The sequence below is a fragment of the Bos javanicus genome, chromosome 1 (genome assembly GCF_032452875.1).
Source record: "Bos javanicus breed banteng chromosome 1, ARS-OSU_banteng_1.0, whole genome shotgun sequence".
In the NCBI taxonomy this organism is placed as follows: Eukaryota; Metazoa; Chordata; class Mammalia; order Artiodactyla; family Bovidae; genus Bos; species Bos javanicus.
Window position 1 is genome coordinate 156,601,899 of NC_083868.1, and position 20,133 is coordinate 156,622,031.

The 20,133-nt window shown below is 43.6% G+C and overlaps 1 protein-coding gene across 1 annotated transcript in view; it reads left to right on the top strand.

The window, feature by feature from the left end:
* Nucleotides 1–20,133, top strand: part of KCNH8 (potassium voltage-gated channel subfamily H member 8) — a 492,242-nt gene that overhangs the window by 395,339 nt on the left and 76,770 nt on the right. Inside the window, exons 9-11 of the mRNA XM_061425381.1 lie at nucleotides 1,165–1,364; nucleotides 2,225–2,474; nucleotides 9,226–9,440. Coding sequence (XP_061281365.1) covers nucleotides 1,165–1,364; nucleotides 2,225–2,474; nucleotides 9,226–9,440 — 665 coding nt within the window. The remainder of the gene's footprint in view (nucleotides 1–1,164; nucleotides 1,365–2,224; nucleotides 2,475–9,225; nucleotides 9,441–20,133) is intronic.

Below are 20,133 nucleotides of genomic sequence, written 5' to 3' on the forward strand. Positions count from 1 at the left end.
TGTTTTCATATTATTGAGTGTTTTTCAAAAGATATTTTTATTCTGATCAAGCCACATGGAATCGAAATGACTAAATCGGGATGCATCCTGTGGCACAGTGGCTGCAGCAAAACGCCTGTGTCAGAACAGCGGTGCCATCGTCTGACTGGGCGTGTATACACTCTCGGCGTGTAATACACTCTCGGCGTGTGGCGCTCTCTCGGCGTGCGGTGCTCCCTCACCTCTCAGAGCTGTGTATATAGGGTCAGACACATTTATGGCTGAATGCAGGCTTGTCGATAGTCTTCTAATATAGGTAGAAACATGGTCATTAGAGTGGGTTAATTAATTTACCTGGCTAATATTTGCTGAGTAACTACTATTGTCCGGGTTTCTTTCAATAATAACTTCTCCTGGGACTTCCCTGGAGTCCAGTGGTTAATCTGTGCTTCCCCTGCAGGGGGCACAGCTTCAGTCCCTGGAAGGGGGAACTCAGATCCCATAAGCTGTGTGGTGAGGCCAAAAAGAAAAAATATATATATTTAAATTAATTCTATTATTATCAGCATCTAAGATCACTGACATCCTTTTAAAATAATTTATTCAATGTGAATCATGATTCATGAAGTTAATTAAGTAAATTACAAGATATTTAAGAAGGAGAAGTGATATTCCATTCAGTGTACTAAGTGTAACCAGTAAATGGGTTAACTATCTCAGTTAACTTACTGTGTCAGGGAAGTCATGATACCTGCATGCTGCGCTAGAATCCATTTTATAAACAAGTCTCTCCTCTTCACCACATATGAGCAGACAAAGCTTGAAGTACCCTTTGCTCATAGATTTAAATGTTTTAAATCATAGTTTCTTGTCTCTTTGAAAATTGGCAAGTCAAGGAATATGATGTCAAGCATACAAAGAGTCAGTGTGCTGAAAAGCAAGCTCATTATAAAATATAGATATCTTATCTAGCTAAATCAGCTTCAACTTACAGCCTTTATCTTAATAAAATCCCATGATTTTCACTTGGAAAAGTAGCTGTGACACAGTGACCACGCAGGCGTGCTCCACTGATCGGGATCTACAGCCTGCAGGTTTGTAGGTGAGGAGGCCCCCCCCCGTGACGTGTGGCGTTGCCTCCTCAGCCTTGGCCCCGCCCCGTGACGTGTGGCGTTGTCTCCTCAGCCTTGATGCACGCCCTGGTGTTCGGAAACGTGACAGCGATCATCCAGAGGATGTATTCCAGGTGGTCCCTCTATCACACCAGAACCAAGGATCTGAAGGACTTCATCCGTGTCCATCACCTGCCCCAGCAGCTCAAGCAGAGGATGCTGGAGTATTTCCAGACAACCTGGTCAGTCAACAATGGAATAGATTCCAATGAGGTAATGTGAATTTCTCCTGTTGACGTTTTTTAGGCAGAAAGCACGTATTCTAAGGTAAAAGCAAGCGCTTTAGTGCAGGTCTAAGAAGTGAAGCACACACCTACCAACTTCTTTATCTCTTTGCGTTTAGCCTCTCATGACCCCCGCAGGGGTTCTTTTGTCTGGTCTTGCTTACGTTTCCATGATGTCACTGTGGACTGGCCAGTGTTTCACAGTAGCTTGCTACTTCGGTCAGTCAGGTAGACATATTTTCATGTGAGATGACCCTCTTTGAAGGAACCAATTGTTACGACAGTTGAATGGTATAATCATGGGCTATTAGATTAATCAAGCTGAAGTTTACTTTTAGATCCAACAAAGAAAAAAAATGCATTTTTCTGCAAACATGTTATGTTTGGGCTTCCAGAAACACCCTGGACCGCCACTGTCAGTATCCTGTAAGCCAAGCAGCCATCCCATCAACCTGCCAACAAAGCCGGCCATCGATATTTTTAAGTGCTTGTTTGGTTTTTCCTCTCTTCAGATGATCAGGACAGCCAAGGAAACTCTAGAGGGCCTAAACTCCAAATCTTCTGTCCCGAGTCAAGTGTCTTTGTGAGAAGCAGGCCACAAGGAACAATATGTTTCATTCTAGAGTCTTTTATTAATTGATTGTCTTTCTCCAGACTTATTAATAGCTGATGATTCAGGAGCACACGGCCGGGGTCACAGTCACAAAAATCCGGGATTATTCGTACATGTAGCTTCCTCTTCGTCCTCTGACTGGTCAAACAGTGGGGAAAGGTCCCTGTGGTCCTACAGTCGGTCAGCGACACAGGACTGCTCCCCAGCTTGGTTCCTTCTTTCATCTTCTCTGGCAGCTTTTGAAGGACTTCCCAGACGAGCTCCGCTCCGACATCACCATGCACCTGAACAAGGAGATCTTGCAGCTGTCCCTGTTCGAGTGCGCCAGCCGGGGCTGCCTGCGGTCTCTGTCTCTGCACATCAAAACCTCCTTCTGCGCCCCTGGGGAGTACCTGCTGCGCCAGGGGGACGCTTTGCAGGCCATCTACTTCGTGTGCTCGGGCTCCATGGAGGTTCTTAAAGACAGCACGGTGCTGGCCATCCTCGGTAGGTCTTGTTGAAAAGCTCCATGAAATTCTACTCTGAAGCATGAATTAAGGAGATGAAAAAGGGGGAGAACTTGTGACTGAGAGAAGGAAAACGAGGGAAGAGTATGTCGATTCAGGATATGAGTTTAATCTGCAAGTTATTACTGCTGCTGTTATGCCATATACTGAGTTTGCACTGTGCTGTTATATGCAACACCTGTTTTGACTTTTACTAAAGAGCCACTTTTAATAAATATTGTCCCTATTTTACTAGTGAGTAAATAATAGTTAGCTTAATTTCTCCCAATAACATGGCAAGAGAATGAACACTTCTGTTTGATCTGTTTGATCAAAGTTCTGTTTGATCCCTAAAGCCAGGTTATGAATGATGACGTCCACTCCCTCTTGGTGAAATAGCTCCTGTTTTAAGAATGTTTCTGCATTTTTGTGGAGAATCCATTCAGAGAAGAACATTGAAAATTGTTTTTTCTGTGCTACAAACAGCACAAAAATGAATGCATATTGAGAATAAACTCTCGTAGCAGACATTAATGTGATACTGTCAAGGTGATGATTGGCTAATTTTCCTCCCTTAAACTCACAGGACAATTTGGGAAGATTCTGTATCACAAAGTTGACTCCAACTATTAAGACAAAGTCAGTGTTTACTGAAATGCAAAGGTCAGCTAACAGCCGATGACATGCAGGGTTGATGTAGAAAAGCTCCTATCTAGTGATACAGTTTTATGTGTACCTCTTTTAAAAATTATTTTCATTTGTTTATTTTTTCAACTCATATTTCTTGAAGGCCTATGAATGAATCAGGTAAACAGGTACACAATATATTTTGAATGCCAGTGCAGAACACCAGTGTTTAGAACTTATGTTAATTAAAAGTGGCTAATGCAGCATTTTAAATTTTTTTTAATTTCCATTTTCAAGAACCTAATTCTGTGGACATCTTAGCCCTTTACAAAATATTTTCACATGTGGGACCTTTGTTAAGTTTTCCTCACACAAAGAGACAGATGAGAGGTATTTTTTTTCCCAAGGTCAAAGCTAACGTAGGTCTTCAGACGCTCTATCCAGCTCACTTTATCCCTCTCAACAATGCCTTTTTAAAAATTAATTTATCTTTTAATTGAAAGCTAATTGCTTTACAGAATTTTGTTGTTTTCTGTCAAACCTCAGCATGAATCAGCCACAGGTATACATATATCCCCTCCCTCTTGAACCCCTCTCTCACCTCCCTCCCCATCCCACCCCTCTAGGTTGATACAGAGCCCCTGTTTGAGTTTCCTAAGCCATACAGCAAATTCCCGCTGGTTGTCTGTTTTACATATGGTGTTGTAAGTTTCCATGTTACTCTCTCCATACGTCTCACCCTCTCCCCTCTCCCCATGTCCAGAAGCCTGTTCTCTATGTCTTAAACAATGCCTTTAGTCTATATGACCGTTGTAAGTATGCAGTCAGTCGACTTTCACTATAAGCTTCAGGATGGGTTCTATTTTGGAAGAGAATACTGATTGCTCCCCTGACGTGAGCGGAGTGTTACGTGTCCACTACCCAGCTCCAGTGTTGCAGCCCTGTCAGGTCGCTGTGATGAGCCCGGTTAGAGGTGCAGAGACGGAGGCAGCTGGGGGAGAAACACCGATGTGCTTCCTGGTGACTTCCATTGAGCTCTTCATCAGAGGAGAGCTGGGGCTTGCCTTCCAAAGTTTGGATCCAACTCTTGATTCACCCCTATATTTTTCTCCTTTTTTTTTTTATGATTTGCACCATTAAAAAAAAATCTTTATTGAATTTGTTACAATATTGCTTCTGTTTCATGTTTTGGCTTTTTGGCCACAAGGCATGTGGGATCTTCACTCCCTGACCAGGGATGGAATTGGCACCTGCTGCCGTGCAGGGTGGAGCCTCAACCACTGGACTGCTGGGGAGTCCATGGTTTTCTCCCTGATAGAAAGGCATGGAAGGGTGACTAAATAAAATAGCAACAAGCTGGCCTCGGTGTGGCCAGCTTGTTATCAGCGTGAGGGTGAGATTCTATATACGTGTGTTTTTCAAGAGGAGAATTGAACACTCTTCCCTGCCCATTTATCAACTCAGTGAAGTTAAAAACCAGTCATTCAGTCATTTTTTATTCAAAATTAAAAGTGAGGATCCTTTGAAAATTTGCTCCGAAAACCTCGCTCCAAGCATAAAGTATTTTTCTGTGGGTTTCCTCAGCACCGCTGTGGGTTTTGTGGCCTGCCTGTCGACACAGTCTGCTTTTCAAAGGGCATTTAGTGCCGTTTGCATCAACACGGACGGACTCAGAGTTTGTCATACTGAGTGAAATGAGTCAAAGAAATAAATATCATAGGATATCGTTTATATGTGGAATCTTAAAAAAAAAAAAAAAAAAACTGGTACAGATGACCTTATTTACAAAACAGAGACACCTACGTAGAAAACAAACGTACTGTTACCAGGGGAAAAAGGAAGGCGGGATGAGTCGGGAGCCTGAGAGTGACATGAACACTGCCGAGTATAAAGCAGACACTGACGAGGACCCGCTGTGCAGCTCGGGAGCCTGTTCAGTGCTCTGCAGCGACGCACACGGGAAGGAAATCCAAACGAGTGGATATACGAACACGTACGACTGATTCGTTCTACCGTCCCTGAAACTAGCACAAGTGTAAAACAACTATAATTAATCAAAATAAAAATAACAGGGTTTAGTTATTTTTCTAGCAACTTAGGGTTTGATATACATATAAGTAAATTGATCCAGCATTTTCAGATGTATATATTATGGGTTTTTCCATAATTGTAGTGAATGTTTAAATTTGTTAACTAGCAACAGCTCCAGGAATGGAATATGAGGGCATTATCCCTGACATTACATCACAGTAGGTACAAATTTGACAGCTTCTATGTAAATATTATTGTTTGTAATACATGATTCCGTCAGATTTTCTTCTTTCAAAAAAAGCTTCTGAAAGAAAGTGAAAGTGAAGTTGCTCAGTTGTGTCCAACTCTTTGTGACCCCGTGGACTGTAACCTGACAGGCTCCTCCATCCATGGGATTTTCCGGGCAAGAATACCGGAATAGCTTGCCATTTCCTTCTCCCACCCAGGGATCCAACTCAGGTCTCCTGCATTGCAGGCGGACTCTTTACCGTCTGAGCCACCGGGGAATCCTGGTGGCCCATACTAACAGCTAAAAGATTAAGCCATTGGCTTGTGCCCTGGCCCTGATTTCCTCCATAACTTGAGCTTCCCAAATTTAACATTTCACATCTTTGCTGGTTCCCTGTACCTCTCAAAAGTGATTTAAATCTGTGTGGCCCTTCTAAACATGCCTATGTGGTATTAGGACCAAGCCCAAGCAAATATAATAAATTATTAACATTTTCTCTCTGTGGTTAACATTATCTCAGTGGAGATCAACTATTTTACTTTCCCTATGGTAATATCATCTTATCCGCCAATATAAATCAATATTGACTCTGATAAACTTTAGCACATTGCTTAAATATAGCTATTTAATACATGTTCACTCTGCCAGCAAAATGAATTAATACATAATATCGTAAGGGAAACCTATCACCAAGCACCTGTCAAGCCAAAATTTATTCAAGCAATTCCATTGTCCAGTCAATTCTTGAAGGCATTTCTTAATCCGATGCAGTTGACAGAGAGGCAGGGATTTGTCACAGGGATAGAATTTGTTTGCCTGTGCACCTTCATTTCATGTCCCAGTAACTGTTTTCCCACCAAGGTCTTCACTGTGATTTAAAAGAAGACACCAAAGCTCCAGTAAACGCACTGCTCACAGATGGCGTTAGTCTGCCTGATTATGATTAAACATAAGTTATGGCTCTAACCAGGAAGGTTTGCAGATGCCTCCCATCAACTTTTTCCCCCCAATGGAAAGATAACTGATGAGTAAATATCAGAAACAGAATTCTGAGTAATAGAGACTGTGCTGCTGTGCTGGGCTTAGTCACTCAGTCGCGTCTGACTCTTTGCGACCCCATGGACTGCAGCCCACCAGGCTCCACTGTCCATGAGGATTCCCCAGGCAAGAACACTGGAGTGGGTTGCCATGTCCCCCTCAGGGGATCTTCCCAACCCAGGGATCAAACCCAGGTCTCCCGCATTACAGGCAGATTCTTTACCAGCTGAGCCACCAGGGAAGCCCAAGAATACTGGAGTGGGTAGCCTATCTCTTCTCCAGGAGATCTTCCCAACCCAGGAATCAAACTGGGGTCTCCTGCATTGCAGGCGGATTCTTTACCAGCTGAGTCACCAGGGAAGCCCCAACAGAGACTGTAAGGAAACACAAAAGCCTTCCCTTCTTTTAGAAATAAGGATACTGAAACCCAGAGTAATTAAGAAACTCAGATCTAGGCTCTAAATCCAGATAAGTGAGTAATCCACAAAGTTGTAAAATTAGTGAGAGTGAAAATTAGGCTCCACACAAGGCCTGGCACACACGTCAGTGATCTATAAATATTCACTGAATAAATAAAAAACCAGAATTCTAGAATGCCAAGTCAGCAAGATGCTGGGGCCTTTGTGGCTGAAATCACCATTCTGTGGCCACTCAAGGTACGAGAGTAGGGTGACCCTAAAGTTTTTCCAAACACAAGTAGAAAATGTGAGTTCTCACCGTGGCAGCTTGGTGCGTCAAGGTAAATTCTCCTCAGGTGTACAAAACTCGGGGCTTCCCCAGAGGCTCAGCAGTAAAGAATCTGTCTGCAGTGCAGAAGGCCTGGATTTGATCCCTGGGTGGGGAAGATCCCCAGAGGAGGGCACGGCAACCCACTCCAGCCTTCTTGCCTGGAGAGTCCCGTGCACAGAGGAGCCTGGGGGGCTGCAGTCCATGGGGTCACACGGAGCTGGTCGAGAGCTGGAGTGACTGAGCAGCACAGCATACGAAGCTTGAGCATTTGCTATACTCAGTCCAACCTGGCTGTGTTTACATTTTACCCCAGTACCCAGCTTTGAATTTTTGAGCAGCAATTTAGATTTCTAACAAAACATGCAAGAAAAAAGAAATCACCAAGTTAGTGTTGGTGACAATAAATTCCTCAGCACCACGTGGCTATTTATTCTCTTAGTGTCTATAAATGTAGAGTTTAGTCTTTTTTCTTCTGCCAAATAGGCTCAATTTCAAGGTTTTAAAAAGATAATACCTAGAAATAATTCAATAATTTGAGTTTTTGGTCTGCCACAAATACTTATGAATGTCTCAGATATTCATGGATAAGTTGGCGCATCTCTTTTTACTGTCAAGTTCAATAAAACAGACTTTTATTGAAGCCTGCTGCATGCCAGAAACTGCTTCCAGAAATTCTGCATGAAATAAAAAAATAAACATTTAGAAGTTTAAAAATTAATTGAATGAAGAATGGTTGGGACAGTTTGTTCTACAACATTCCGAAGACAGTATTTGCTTGGTGGGTTTTGGCTGGCAAAATGTTGGTTGTTGGTTCTCTACAAAATGGAACAAAGTGACCATTTGGAAAAAAGTAAAGCGCAGGCATGATGATGTTTGAGGACAAAGATAAAGCAGAAACTCCTGAGTTGCAGTCTTGAGTCCAAGGCCAGTGTTCTTTGTGAACTTGGTCATATTACCTCAGCTTTTAACCTGAGTTTGTCTGAGAACTGAATGGATTTTCTTTCTGATTTCTCACATGGACGCTGAGTGCATTAATGGCTCTGTCTAAAATAAAACTGACGCTGTAATCAGCTTTTGCCAGCACTTACGATTATGCTCACCTTCCTGCTAGGTTAGACTGATTCAAATCAAGTTCAAGATTTTAAAGATTCAGAGAAATTGCCCAATATTATCTAATCAGCAAACTCAAGGAGGTAAGCTGGTTCCCAGTTTAAGACTGATGGGCAGAGGTGTTACAGACAAATATCAGAGGTGCTGGAGTGAGAGAGAGTGTGAACAGACTAGTGTCAGACCCTTCTCCCCGCAGGGGAAGGGCTCATAGTTTTAATTTATTCACTTTCTTCTTTTGCTGGAGAAAACGGGATTTTCACACGGTCACGGAGCATTAAAGCTATGCCCCGTGTTTTGCATTTTGTGCAGTAGATTCACTGTCCACGGTGCCCAGGAGTTGCCTTTGCCTCTTGACGCTCCTCCTTCACACCGCCCCCTGTCTTGCAGACGTGTTCAGAGATAAATAAAACAACTTGAGTGTATTAGAAAGCAGATGGTGATGCTTATATTATTGTCCAAAGTACTAGAGTCAACATGATTAATATACCTCTTGATGGCCTTACTTCAAGATCCCAAAGTATTTTTACTCAGAAAAATATTATTTCCTTTGAATAGTCAAAGCAGCTGTAACCAAAATCGTCAACTGCTTTGCCTAAAGTCGTTTACCAAATCCTTCGGGGGACTGACGTGAGCCCATGTGTGACCTACGAGTTCTAACTCCCAGTCTCCTAGGCTTTATCCTCAAGATGAGTGTTCTCGACTGGGTGTGGTTCAGATTGCCAAAGGACGTTTGGCAATGTCTGCAGATATTTGGGGTTGTTATCTCTGGGGGTGGGTGATGTGAGATGTACTAAACATTCCATCCTGTACCCAATGCTCCCCCCACCAGCACAGAATGATGGGGCCCCAAATCTCAACCCTGCCCAGGCTGAGAAACCCTGCCCCAGATAAAGGTTGCTCTTCTCTTTGAGCGTAATTTCAGAGAAATGAAGCCTGTAAATCAAATGACGTCTTTCAAGCGACGTGTCTCTTTTCTCACTGTTTCAAGGGAAAGGGGATTTAATTGGAGCCAATCTATCAATTAAGGACCAAGTAATCAAGACCAACGCGGATGTGAAGGCGCTAACCTACTGTGATCTCCAGTGTATCATCCTCAAAGGACTCTTTGAAGTTCTGGACCTTTACCCAGAATATGCTCACAAATTTGTGGAAGACATTCAGCATGACCTCACATACAACCTTCGAGAAGGTCACGAGAGTGATGTAAGTCTCCCTTCTAATTACTGCTGAGATCCAAACACACAGGGCCTGGAGATCATTTATAACAGCAAAGAACATGTTCTGACCTCACTTCAAAAAATCTCTGAGCAGATAAGGTGGGACTGTTCAGTCACTAATTGAGCAATTAGGTAATTAGCCAGGAGTCAAACCGGGAGCATGTTATCAATATTTTAGAAAAGTAGGATTTATGGAGGAGTTCTCTTAATTTTTTTCTTGTTTATTTTCATTTACTTATAACCAGGATGAATGTCGGGGGCATATAATATTTAGCTAGAGAGGTGTGATTCCTCCGGAACTTAAGGATTTCCGGATAGGGCGTATGGTTCAGAGTTTGCTACACGCGGGTGTATTCCCTACACCACTGGCTTGACGTCGTTTTGCTTAAGACCATCTTTTTATTTGTTAACCATGACTCAAAACAGTCTGTCTTAAAATGAGTAAATAGGTATGAAAGGATTCAAACCAAAGATTGTCACCCTGGAAGCATAATGGGCATTTTATGAAATTATATATTTGCTACATGTTTCAGTTTATACAAACAGCTTTCCTGTCAAAATATGTACCAAACTGTGTCCTGTGATTAAGCTGCTCGTGAACATGACTTCATTAAATGTGTCAGAGAGACAAATGACTTAATAGGAATGATTGTTGGAAGGCAGGCCAGAGTGTGTATGCATACCGCTCTCTATCAGCAGACGCCTTCATCTGCTGCCTTGAGCTCTGCCCCAGAGACTTGCTATTCTCGATTTTTTCCTTAAGGGTTTAAGAAGTGAGGCTCTTGTTTTGACTAACCCACATTGTGGGGACATCGTCATCAGCATTCTCCAAACTGTCGGTAAAGAAGGAATCCAAGTTGTTTGACTTCCTCTTGGTTGAGGACATCAAATGACAGACAGAACACGGATGGTGCCCCCTTCTGAAGCTCAGGATTACCAGTGTTGAATGTGTGCATCTCTCCATGGATGGAGGCAAACGGCAAAGGAGGTGGAAATATTTATTTCGAAACTTTTTGTGTTAAGGCCTCTGTCAGTGTAAAGCGTTTTATTCAGTGCCGAAAGCCTCTGTTGAAGCTAAGTGTCAGGTTTTACAGGACAGAAAACAGATGCAGAATGGTTAAGTAACGAGTGTGATCACACACACAGCTCCTCTGGCCATGGAAATTTCCAGGCAAGGATACTGGAGTGGGTTGCCATGGGTTATATGGCAACCCACATATATATATCCTCTTCCAGGGGATCTTCCCGACCCAGAGATTGAACCCACGTCTCCTGCACTGGCAGTCAGGTTCTTTACCACTAGCAAAGAGAGAGCCAACATGTCCTCAACATGGACAAATGGAAAATATTGGCTCTCAACCCCAAGATTTCATTCAATTACTTTTAAAGAGTCTTACCTTTAATCCAGTTTTTAATTCTCCTTTTGTCTTTGCTGAAACATTCATCACAGTGATTTTAAGCCTCCAGTGTCTGAAAGGCCAATGAGACTCTTTTCTTTATCTGTTATTTTTGGGGGGAGGGGTTGTTTTTTTGTTTTTGAGGTCACTTTCCTTCCTCTACTATTTTTCAAACAGATATCATGACTTTGCTTCAATGTAGATGTTGTTTATGAAAAAAGTGAAGTTGCTCAGTCGTGTCCGACTCTTTGCAACCCCATGGACTGTAGCCCGCCAGGCTCCTCCATCCATGGGATTTTCCAGGCAAGAATACGGGAGCGGGTTGCCATTTTCTTCTCCAGGGGATCTTCCTGACCCAGGAATCGAACCCGGGTCTCCCACACTGCAGGCAGACTCTTTACCACCTGAGCCATTCTTGAAAAAAGCGTTCGTATTATTTTCCTTCTTAATAGGGTTATGTTTTCCTGGGACAGGCAGAGCACCCAACAAATTGCTTTCACCCTGCCTACAGTTCCTCCTAGGCTTTGTTAGGTTGATCTGCTTCAGTTTTGCCCCGACCCTGGTGGTACAGCTCTCACCCCTAAGACATGTTTCAGAATCTCTGCTAAAATCCCTGGGTGTTGCCCAAAGCTTCTCCTATTTGACATGCCTTTCCTGCAGCCTGAGCCTCCCCGAGCATCACGAGGGAACCAAATCCCCGGGCTCCTTGGAGACTTCCCTGTGCTCCTAAGTGAGGAGCTGGCTGACCCCTGGGGGCCTCCTCCCTGGGATTCACTCCTCAGATCCTGGGAGTTTGGGGACACATGGATTGCTCTTCTCCAGGAAGACTGCTCCTCTCTCTCCTACACTCTGCCACCCCACAGTGAAGCAATAGATTCCCTCAGAAAAACGCTTAGAAAAACGTGACCCTCGGGGCTTTCCTGGTGGCTTGGCTGGTAAAGAATCCGCCTGCAATGTGGGAGACCTGGGTTTGATCCCTGGGGTGGGAAGTGCCCCTGGAGAGGGGAAAGGCTCCCCAAAGTGGATTCTGGCCTATATACTGATGGACTTCCATTTTCTCAGGGGTCATAGCCCTTCAAGTCTGACCTGAGTCGGTTGTTCTCCATTGCTTTTAAACAGTTATTTTCATGTGTTTTGTCCAGCTTTATAATTATTTTTAGTTCAATATTAGCTATTTCACTATGGCTGAAACAAAATCTTATGCTTCTATACAGAGGACCCCTCTGAGCCACATTTTTAAGGGTAAATGGGAACTGGAGCTCTGAAATCTTTATTTTTTATAGTTCCTCATCTTGTATCACTCAGAATTTACATTTACACTATATTCAAGATTCTGGTAGCTCAGTTGGTAAAGAATCCACCTGCAATGCAGGAGACCATCTGCAACACAGGAGACCTGGGTTCTGTCTGTGGGTTGGGAAGCTCCCCTGGAGGAGGGCATGGCAGCCCACTCCAGTGTTCCTGCCTAGGAAATCCATGGAAGAGGAGCCTGGCAGGCTACAGTCCATGGAGTCGCAAAGAGTCCCACATGACTCAGTGACAGCCGAGATCCTGGGTTGCTATGCCTTCTAAAGGCTAGGTAAATTTGGACCATACTTACCAATAATTTTATAATCCTGGGGAGATTAAAAATAGTCTAAAAATAGTCTAATAGACTAAAAATAGTCTTGTGCTATTTTTTTAATTGGGGTATAATTGCTTTTCAATGTTTTATTACTTTCTGCTGTATGTAAACATTTATCCCCTCCCTCTGTCTCTTTCCCACTGATGCATATGTATAGAATCTTGTGCTATTTCTAAGGATACTTTGACTTTGGCGGGGTGTGGGGCTTCTATTCTGACGATTACCTGTGATCATGGCTGCAACTGCTCTGGTGTCAGACCAAGGTGGACCCAGCCCCTCTCCTTAATTTCCACACCCACACGGGCAAAAATACCCAATCACACAGAGTTTCCGGTGGGTTGAATCCTTTGTGAAAGTTTGGTCTAGGGATTCTAGGAGGAACACTTGCATCATGGGAATGCAAACAGTGCAGACATAACTTCGCTCTGTCCTCGCTCTTAAAGCTCCTGTGGCCCGTCTGCCACACCGGTCAGCCCTTCATTTCTGCTTTCCCCTCCTCTCCTGTCTTCATCCTCTGCCTGCATCCCCAGGTTCCCCACTGTGTCTGGTAGGATTTAACTCTCTCTCTGATTGGTTTGTGTCTTTCTAATCTTGCCTTCTGGATGTACCTTCTCTCACAAGTGCTTATAAAGTATCAGGTGACAGAGAGCATTACCAATCTGGATAAAGAGTGGAGTGATCATCAACCCGTTTTGAAATAAAAACAAAGTGTTTTAAGAGATAGTCGAAAGGTATGCATGTCACAGTGAGCTGTGAATCTAGAACTCTGATAAACCGTGTAACTTTAGAATGGCAGCTCATCCAATTAATTAAAATGTATAAAATGTGTTCTGAGTTTGTGAAAAGGCAAGCTAGTACCGACCTCATGATAATTACTCATTTTATGCACTCGGTGTATTTTATATGTTTGCCCTTATTTGTATCTCCTGATGACCCCAATACTGACATAGATTAATTCAGCTGTTTCTGTCTGTGGAGATTATGAGAAATCTGCTTCACAGCTTCTCATGGTAAACCCTGTAAAACTGGTTTTCGCACAGACTCATCGGTTGGTGGTTGTGAAATTTAGTTTGCCTTAACGTTAGAATTTTGAGATAACTAATGACTGAAGAGTATCTAAAATAAGCTTTCCAAAGTTAGTAGTGTTAACACACGGAAGATCAGACATTGACGCGGTCGCATGTAGACACCTTCTGGGTGTGAACGTCACGGACTCTGACCTGCGGGTGTGGCTGTGGAGCAGCAAACGCCAGTGCCTGTTTTACCTTACCACGGGTTACTCGATGAAACTCTTTTTTGTTTTTTTAATTTTTTTTGGCTGTGCCGCATGGCATACAGGGATCTTAGTTCTCTAACCAGGGATCAAACCCATGCCCCCTGCAGTGGAAGCATGGATTCCTAACCACTGGATTGCCAGGGAGGTCCTGAAATTTCTTGCCATTTTTTTAACTGAAGTATCAGAGAAGGCACTGGCAACCCACTCTAGTACTCTTGCCTGGAAAATCACATGGGCGGAGGAGCCTGGTAGGCTGCAGTCCATGAGGTCGCTAAGAGTCGGACACGACTGAGCTTTTCACTTTCACTTTTCACTTTCATGCATGGGAGAAGGAAATGGCAGCCCACTCCAGTGTTCTTGCCTGGAGAATCCCAGGGATGGGGGAGCCTGGTAGGCTGCTGTCTGTGGGGTTGCACAGAGTTGGACACGACTGAAGCGACTTAGCAGCAGCAGTAACTGAATTATAGCTGACTTACAATGTTTCAGACATACAACAATCCCAGTATAGCTGTGATTCAGTCTCACATATGCACATGTTCTTTTTCGGGCTCTTTTCCAGCGTAGGGCACCATGTGACACTGAGTGTGGCCCCTGGCTCTGCAGCAGGGCCTTGCTGTTGACTGAGTTTACACCTGGTACAGTGTGTTTGTTGATCCCAGACTCCTAACTTAGCCCTCCCCACCTTCCCCTTGGTCGCCCTAGTGTGGTTTCTGTCTCTGTGTGTGTTTCTGTTTTGTAAACACGTTCATTTTCTTAGATTGCACACGTAAGCAATGTCATAGGATAACCTCCAGGTTCATCCATGTTGCTGCGAATGGCGTTACTTTACTCATTTTTGTGGCTGAGTAGTATTCTGTTGTGTATATGCACCACATCTTTTGTATCCATTCCTCTGTTGATGGACATTTGGGTTGCTCCCGAATCTTGGCTGTTGTAAATGGTGCTGCTGTGAATTCTGAGGTGCATGTATCTTTTTGAGTTAGAGTTTCATCTTTTCCAGATCCATGCTGAGGAGGGGGGTTGCTGGATCTTACGGTGACTCTGTTTAGCTTTTAAGGAGCCTTCTTTCTCTTCGCTATAGTGGCTGCACCCAGTCACAGCCACACCAGCAGTGTAGGCGGGCTCCCTTTTCTCCACACCCTCTTTACCACTTATTGACTGCAGTTTTTTCATGATGGTCATTCTGATTGCTGTGAGATGACACCTCATTGTAGTTTTGATTTGCATTTCTCTAATAATCAGTGATATTGAGACTCTTTTTGTGTGTGCACTGGCCATCGGTGTGTCTTCTTTGGAGACATGTTTATTTAGGCCTTCTGACCATTTCTTTGACGGGAAGCTTATTACATTTTAAGTGTGTTGGGTACTCCACTTTCTCCCTCAGTTTTCCATTATTTCATATAATCTGATCAGCATAAAAAATAAAGTCTCCTCCTTCAGTCTTTCCCTCTCTCTAGTAACAGGAGAGAGAGTTCCCTAGGATCCTGAGGGTCAGCGGCCTCTGGGTGAAGGTCCTGGCAGTGCCACCTCCATGACAGCACAAGAGGTTACCCCGAAGTTTAGAGAAGATTCCTGAACAGAGACAAGGGAGCCTGGAGGAGCAGCCACTTTCAGCAGTTCTCCTCCAATTTTGACATCTTCGATGCTACGTGGGTGGTTTATGGTGGGTTGATTCATCACAACACTCCAACCCCCTGAGCAACACACTCTCTACACACCAAGCCCCAGGCATCAACGGTGTAGCTACAAAACCGCACACCCCATAATCCTGACTCCTGAGTGAAACAAGCACATGTATAGACACAATTAATGGAAAGCTTCCCAGAGTGGTCACATGCATTAGATAACACCTGTATGTTAAACATAATTAAATGTAAAGTTTCATACTAACGAAGAGTCAACTTGCTCTCACCCCCTGTAGGCGGTGTATAGAGGGGAGTTACACGCTGAGACGTTTCTCCCTGACCATGACCAAAGAAAAGTGATGTAATGGTTCTCCCTGCATCTATTCTTTTTCTTTAAATTGACTTATAATTAACAAACAATATTAAATTACGATGTGCAACATAGTGATTCAATATTTTTAGACCTTATGAAATGATCACTACAGTAAACCATCCAGTACCGTACAAAGCTGTTACAATATTATTGGCTGTAAGTCCATAAGTATAATGATATATCCCTGCGACTTATTGATTTTGGGGCCAGAAGTTTGGTTTTGTTTTTATTTTTCACGTAGCCAGAAGTGTTTCCCTCTCAGCCCCTCTCACCTACTTTACTCCCCACCCAGACCCAAACCCTCTCCCCTCTGGCAACCACCCGTGTGTTTCTGTTTTATTCCGTTTTGTTTTTTTGTATTGTCGTTTAGGTTCTACCTGTAAGACTCAAACGGAGCGTGTTTTCCTGCCTGACTTATTTCACATAGCGAAATACTCCGCAGGTTCACCGTGCTGCGCAAGTGCTAGGCTTTTATCGTTTTTCTGGCTGAGTACGCTCCACCGCGCAGCCCGCCACGCCTTCTTCATCCGTTCACATGTCTGTGGACGCCGAGGCGGCTTCCGTGTCTTGGTTGTAGTAAGCGCTGCAGTGATTACAGGGGTGCGTGTATCTTTCCATACCGGTGTTTTCATCTTCTTCAGATAAATACTCAGAATTGTTGGATCATGCACAACTGAGCCACACACGTATTTCTATTCTACGTGTTTTGAGGAGCTTCCACACCGTTTTCTTTAGCGGCCGTATTTACATTTAATTTCCGCCAGCAGCACCGAGGGCTCCTCTCCGCCACAGCCTCGCCAACACCTGCCGTTTGTTGTCTCCTTTAATGACAGGCATTCTTACAGGTGTGGGCTGGCGGCTCATTACCCCAGTGAGTTATTTGAGCACCTTTTCAGGTGCCTGTTGGCCTTCTGCGTGTCTTCTTTGGAAAACTATTTTACGCCTTCTGCCCATTTCTTAATTGGGATGTTTGGGGGGTTGATATTGAGTTATGTGAATTTGTCCTATATTTTTGTATCAACCCTTTCTTGGATATGGAATTTACAAACGCCTTCTCCCGCTCAGTGGTTGTCTCTTGGTTTTGCTGATGGTCTCCCCCCATGTGAGAGCCTCTTAGTTCAGCCCGGTCCGTTTGTTTCCTTTCGCTTTTGTTTCCTTGGCCTGAGGAGACACATCCAAAAAACACACTGCTAAGATCAGTGTCAAAGAAGCTCCCGCCTGTTTCCTTCCAGGAGTTCCAGGTCCTGCATTTAGATCTTTGGTCCATTTTTGTGCAAGGTATAAAAAATGATCCGATTTCATTCTTTTGCGTGTAGCTGTCCACTTTGCCCAATACCATTTTTTGAAGAGACCTTTTCCCTGTTGAATAATCCTCCTCCTTTGTCATAGATTAATTGACCATGTGAATGAGGGCTGACCTCTGGCTCTCCACTCTGCTCCACTGAGCTTTATGTCTGCTTCTGGGCCAGGACCGTGCTCTTTGAGTACTAGGTTTGTAGCATAATTTCAGGTCTGGGAGCATGATTATCTTCAGCTTTGTTCCTCTTTCTCAAAATTGCTTTGGTTGTTTGAGACTTTTTGTGGTTCCAAAAAAATTTTAGGATGTTTTTGTTCTAGTTTTGTGGAAATGTCACTGATACTCTGATAGGGAGCGCACTGAATCTGCAGGTTGCTTTACGCAGTGTGACATTTTAATAATATCGATTCTTCCCGTCCACGTTGTTGCTGTTGTTTAGTTGCTAAGTCGTGTCTGACTGCTTTGCAGCCCCGTGGCCTGCAGCCCACCAGGCTCCTCCGTCAGAGATCTTCCAGACACAAATACTGGGGTGGGTTGCCATTTCCTTCTCCAGGGGAACTTCCGAACCCAGGGATCGAGCCTGCATCTCCACACTGGTAGGTGGATTCTTTACCACTGAGCTGCCAGGGAAGCCTCCATTAATCCTTGAGCACAATATAATTTTCCACCTGTTCATGTCATCTTTCTTTCCTCAATGTCTTGCAGTTTTCAGAACACAAGTCTTTTACCTCCTTGGTTAAATTTATCCCTAAGTGTTTTGCTCTCTTTGTTGCAGGTATATGGGATTGTTTTCTTTATTTCTCTTTCTGATAGTTTGTTATTAGTGTATAGAAATGCAATAGATTTCTGTATATTAATTTTGTATCTTGGTACTTTACTTATTTATCAGTTCTAACAGCTTTTGGGGGGGACAGTTCTATATATAGTACATGCTACCTAGAAATGGTGACAGTTATACCTCTTCTTTAATTTGGATGACTTTTTTTTTCCTTATCTGATTGCCATAGCTAAGACTTCCAATACTGTGTTAAATAAAACAGATGAGAGTGGGCGTTCTTGTTTTGTTCTCTAGTTTAGAAGGAAACCTTTCAGCTTTTCACCAGAGAATGGTGTAAGCTGTGGGTTTGTCATATATCAACTTTATGATGTTGAGGGTGCATGTATGCTAAGTCGCTTCCGTTGTATGACTCTTTGCGACCCCGTGGACTGTAGCCCACCAGGCGCCTCTGTCCATGCAATTCTCCAGGCAAGAATACTGGAGTGGGGTGCCCTGCCCTCCTCCAGGGGTTCTTCCCAATCCAGGGATGGAACTCATATTTCTTACATCTCCTACATTGGCAGGTGGGTTCTTTCCCACTAGCGCCACCTGGGAAGCTCACATTCCCTATGTGTCTATTTTTGTAGAGTTTTTATCTTAAATGCCTGTAGAATTTTTTTCTGTATCTTGAAGAAGTGGTGTTGTGCGATGCAGGAGCATCCCTGTGAAGACTCCTGCCCTTGTGCTTATCTCTACTCTTAAACCCTTACCAGTCTCTTTCCTCAAGTCTGTGGGAGAAACCTTTTCAAAATATACATTGGATCATGTCATTCAGTTGCTTTAAGTATTTCAGTGGGCCCTCACAAACTGTTAGTAAAATCCAGACTTCTTCCCATGACTTTCAAGAGTCTCTGCCTTCCACCTCCTGCCTGTCTTTCAAACTTGTCTCATGCATCTGATGTCCTCTTGTGTCCAGCATTACATCTGGTACCTTTTACAGCTTTTGCTTGTTTTATACCTGGGGGTGCTGGGTCTGTTGCTGTGCAGGGCACGCTCTCGTGGCCGCTTCTCTTGTTGCAAAGCACAGACTCTAGGGCACGCGGGCAGTGGGCCCTGGGGCACAGGCTCAGTAGTTGCCGTGATACAGGCTCAGTGGCTCCGAGGCGCATGGGATCTTCCCGGATCAGGGATCAAAGCCGTGCCTCCTGCCTTGGCAGGTGGACTCCTTACCACTGAGCCACCAGGGAAGCCCTGCGTCCGATGTCATCTAGTGTCCAGCATCGCACTCCAACAAACTGGCTTGCTTTCTTTCCTTACGTGCGCCGGGTTTCCGGTGCCTCTCATGCCTCAGGGCCTTTGCGCGACTGCCTTTTCTTTATGCGCTCTCGCTGCTCCGGCCTTAGACCGTCTGCCCTGCAGCTGGCCTCTCCCAGTTATCCTGCCACCTCACCTTATTTTTCTTTTTCAGAGCCTTTAACAAGATCTGTTAATTGATATGTATATTTTCTTGTTCATTGTCAGTTTCTCCTGCCAGAATGTCTATGAAGGCTTTGTCTCGTTCCATGTATATCTTCAGTGCCTAAGTCAGAGCATAATTCAGAATCAACATTTAATATCTATTTAATACCTGAATGAGTAATTGTCAGAAATTTAGTTTAAAACCTGGAGCCTATGTGAAATGAATTGTTAAAATGAATAAATTCCTGAAGACAGCAGCCTATATAGCCAGTAAATGAAGATGTGGAAATTTAGAATTACGTATCTTAGAAGTGACAAAAACCAAAGACAGTACTAGTAGTAGGATTTGAAAGAACTGCTAAATTGCAAAACAGATTTTTTTCACTTCCCCTAAGTTCAAGACAAGAGGTTTTCAAAAGGCGTAGAAAAATAATAGGAAAAAAAAATGATAGGGGAAAAAAAAACCTCTTGCTGCATAGGTAATGTAATTCCTCCAGGTGGTTTGGTATGCTGGGTTGTGTTAAGATGAAAAAAAATATATCTGTCTTCAAATCTAAGCTAACACACATATTTTCTGTAGAAACGGATTAACTATGACAACACTAATGCTCTTAAACGTAAAATCATTCTCAACTGTTATTCGCCTCACTTTTATTGCCCAGAGATGAGGCCACTAATTTTTTGGATGAGACGAACATGTGGAAAACTCCAGAGTCTAGCAGACCATCTTATCTATGGTTATAAAATATTTGATCAGAATGTAATACACATCTGTTGCCCTTAGTGGTAAACTGAGGCATAAGGTCTGTAATATATATGATGGTCAAGCATTCTTCATATTTCTTAATCAGAATTAGCCTCAATGACACCAG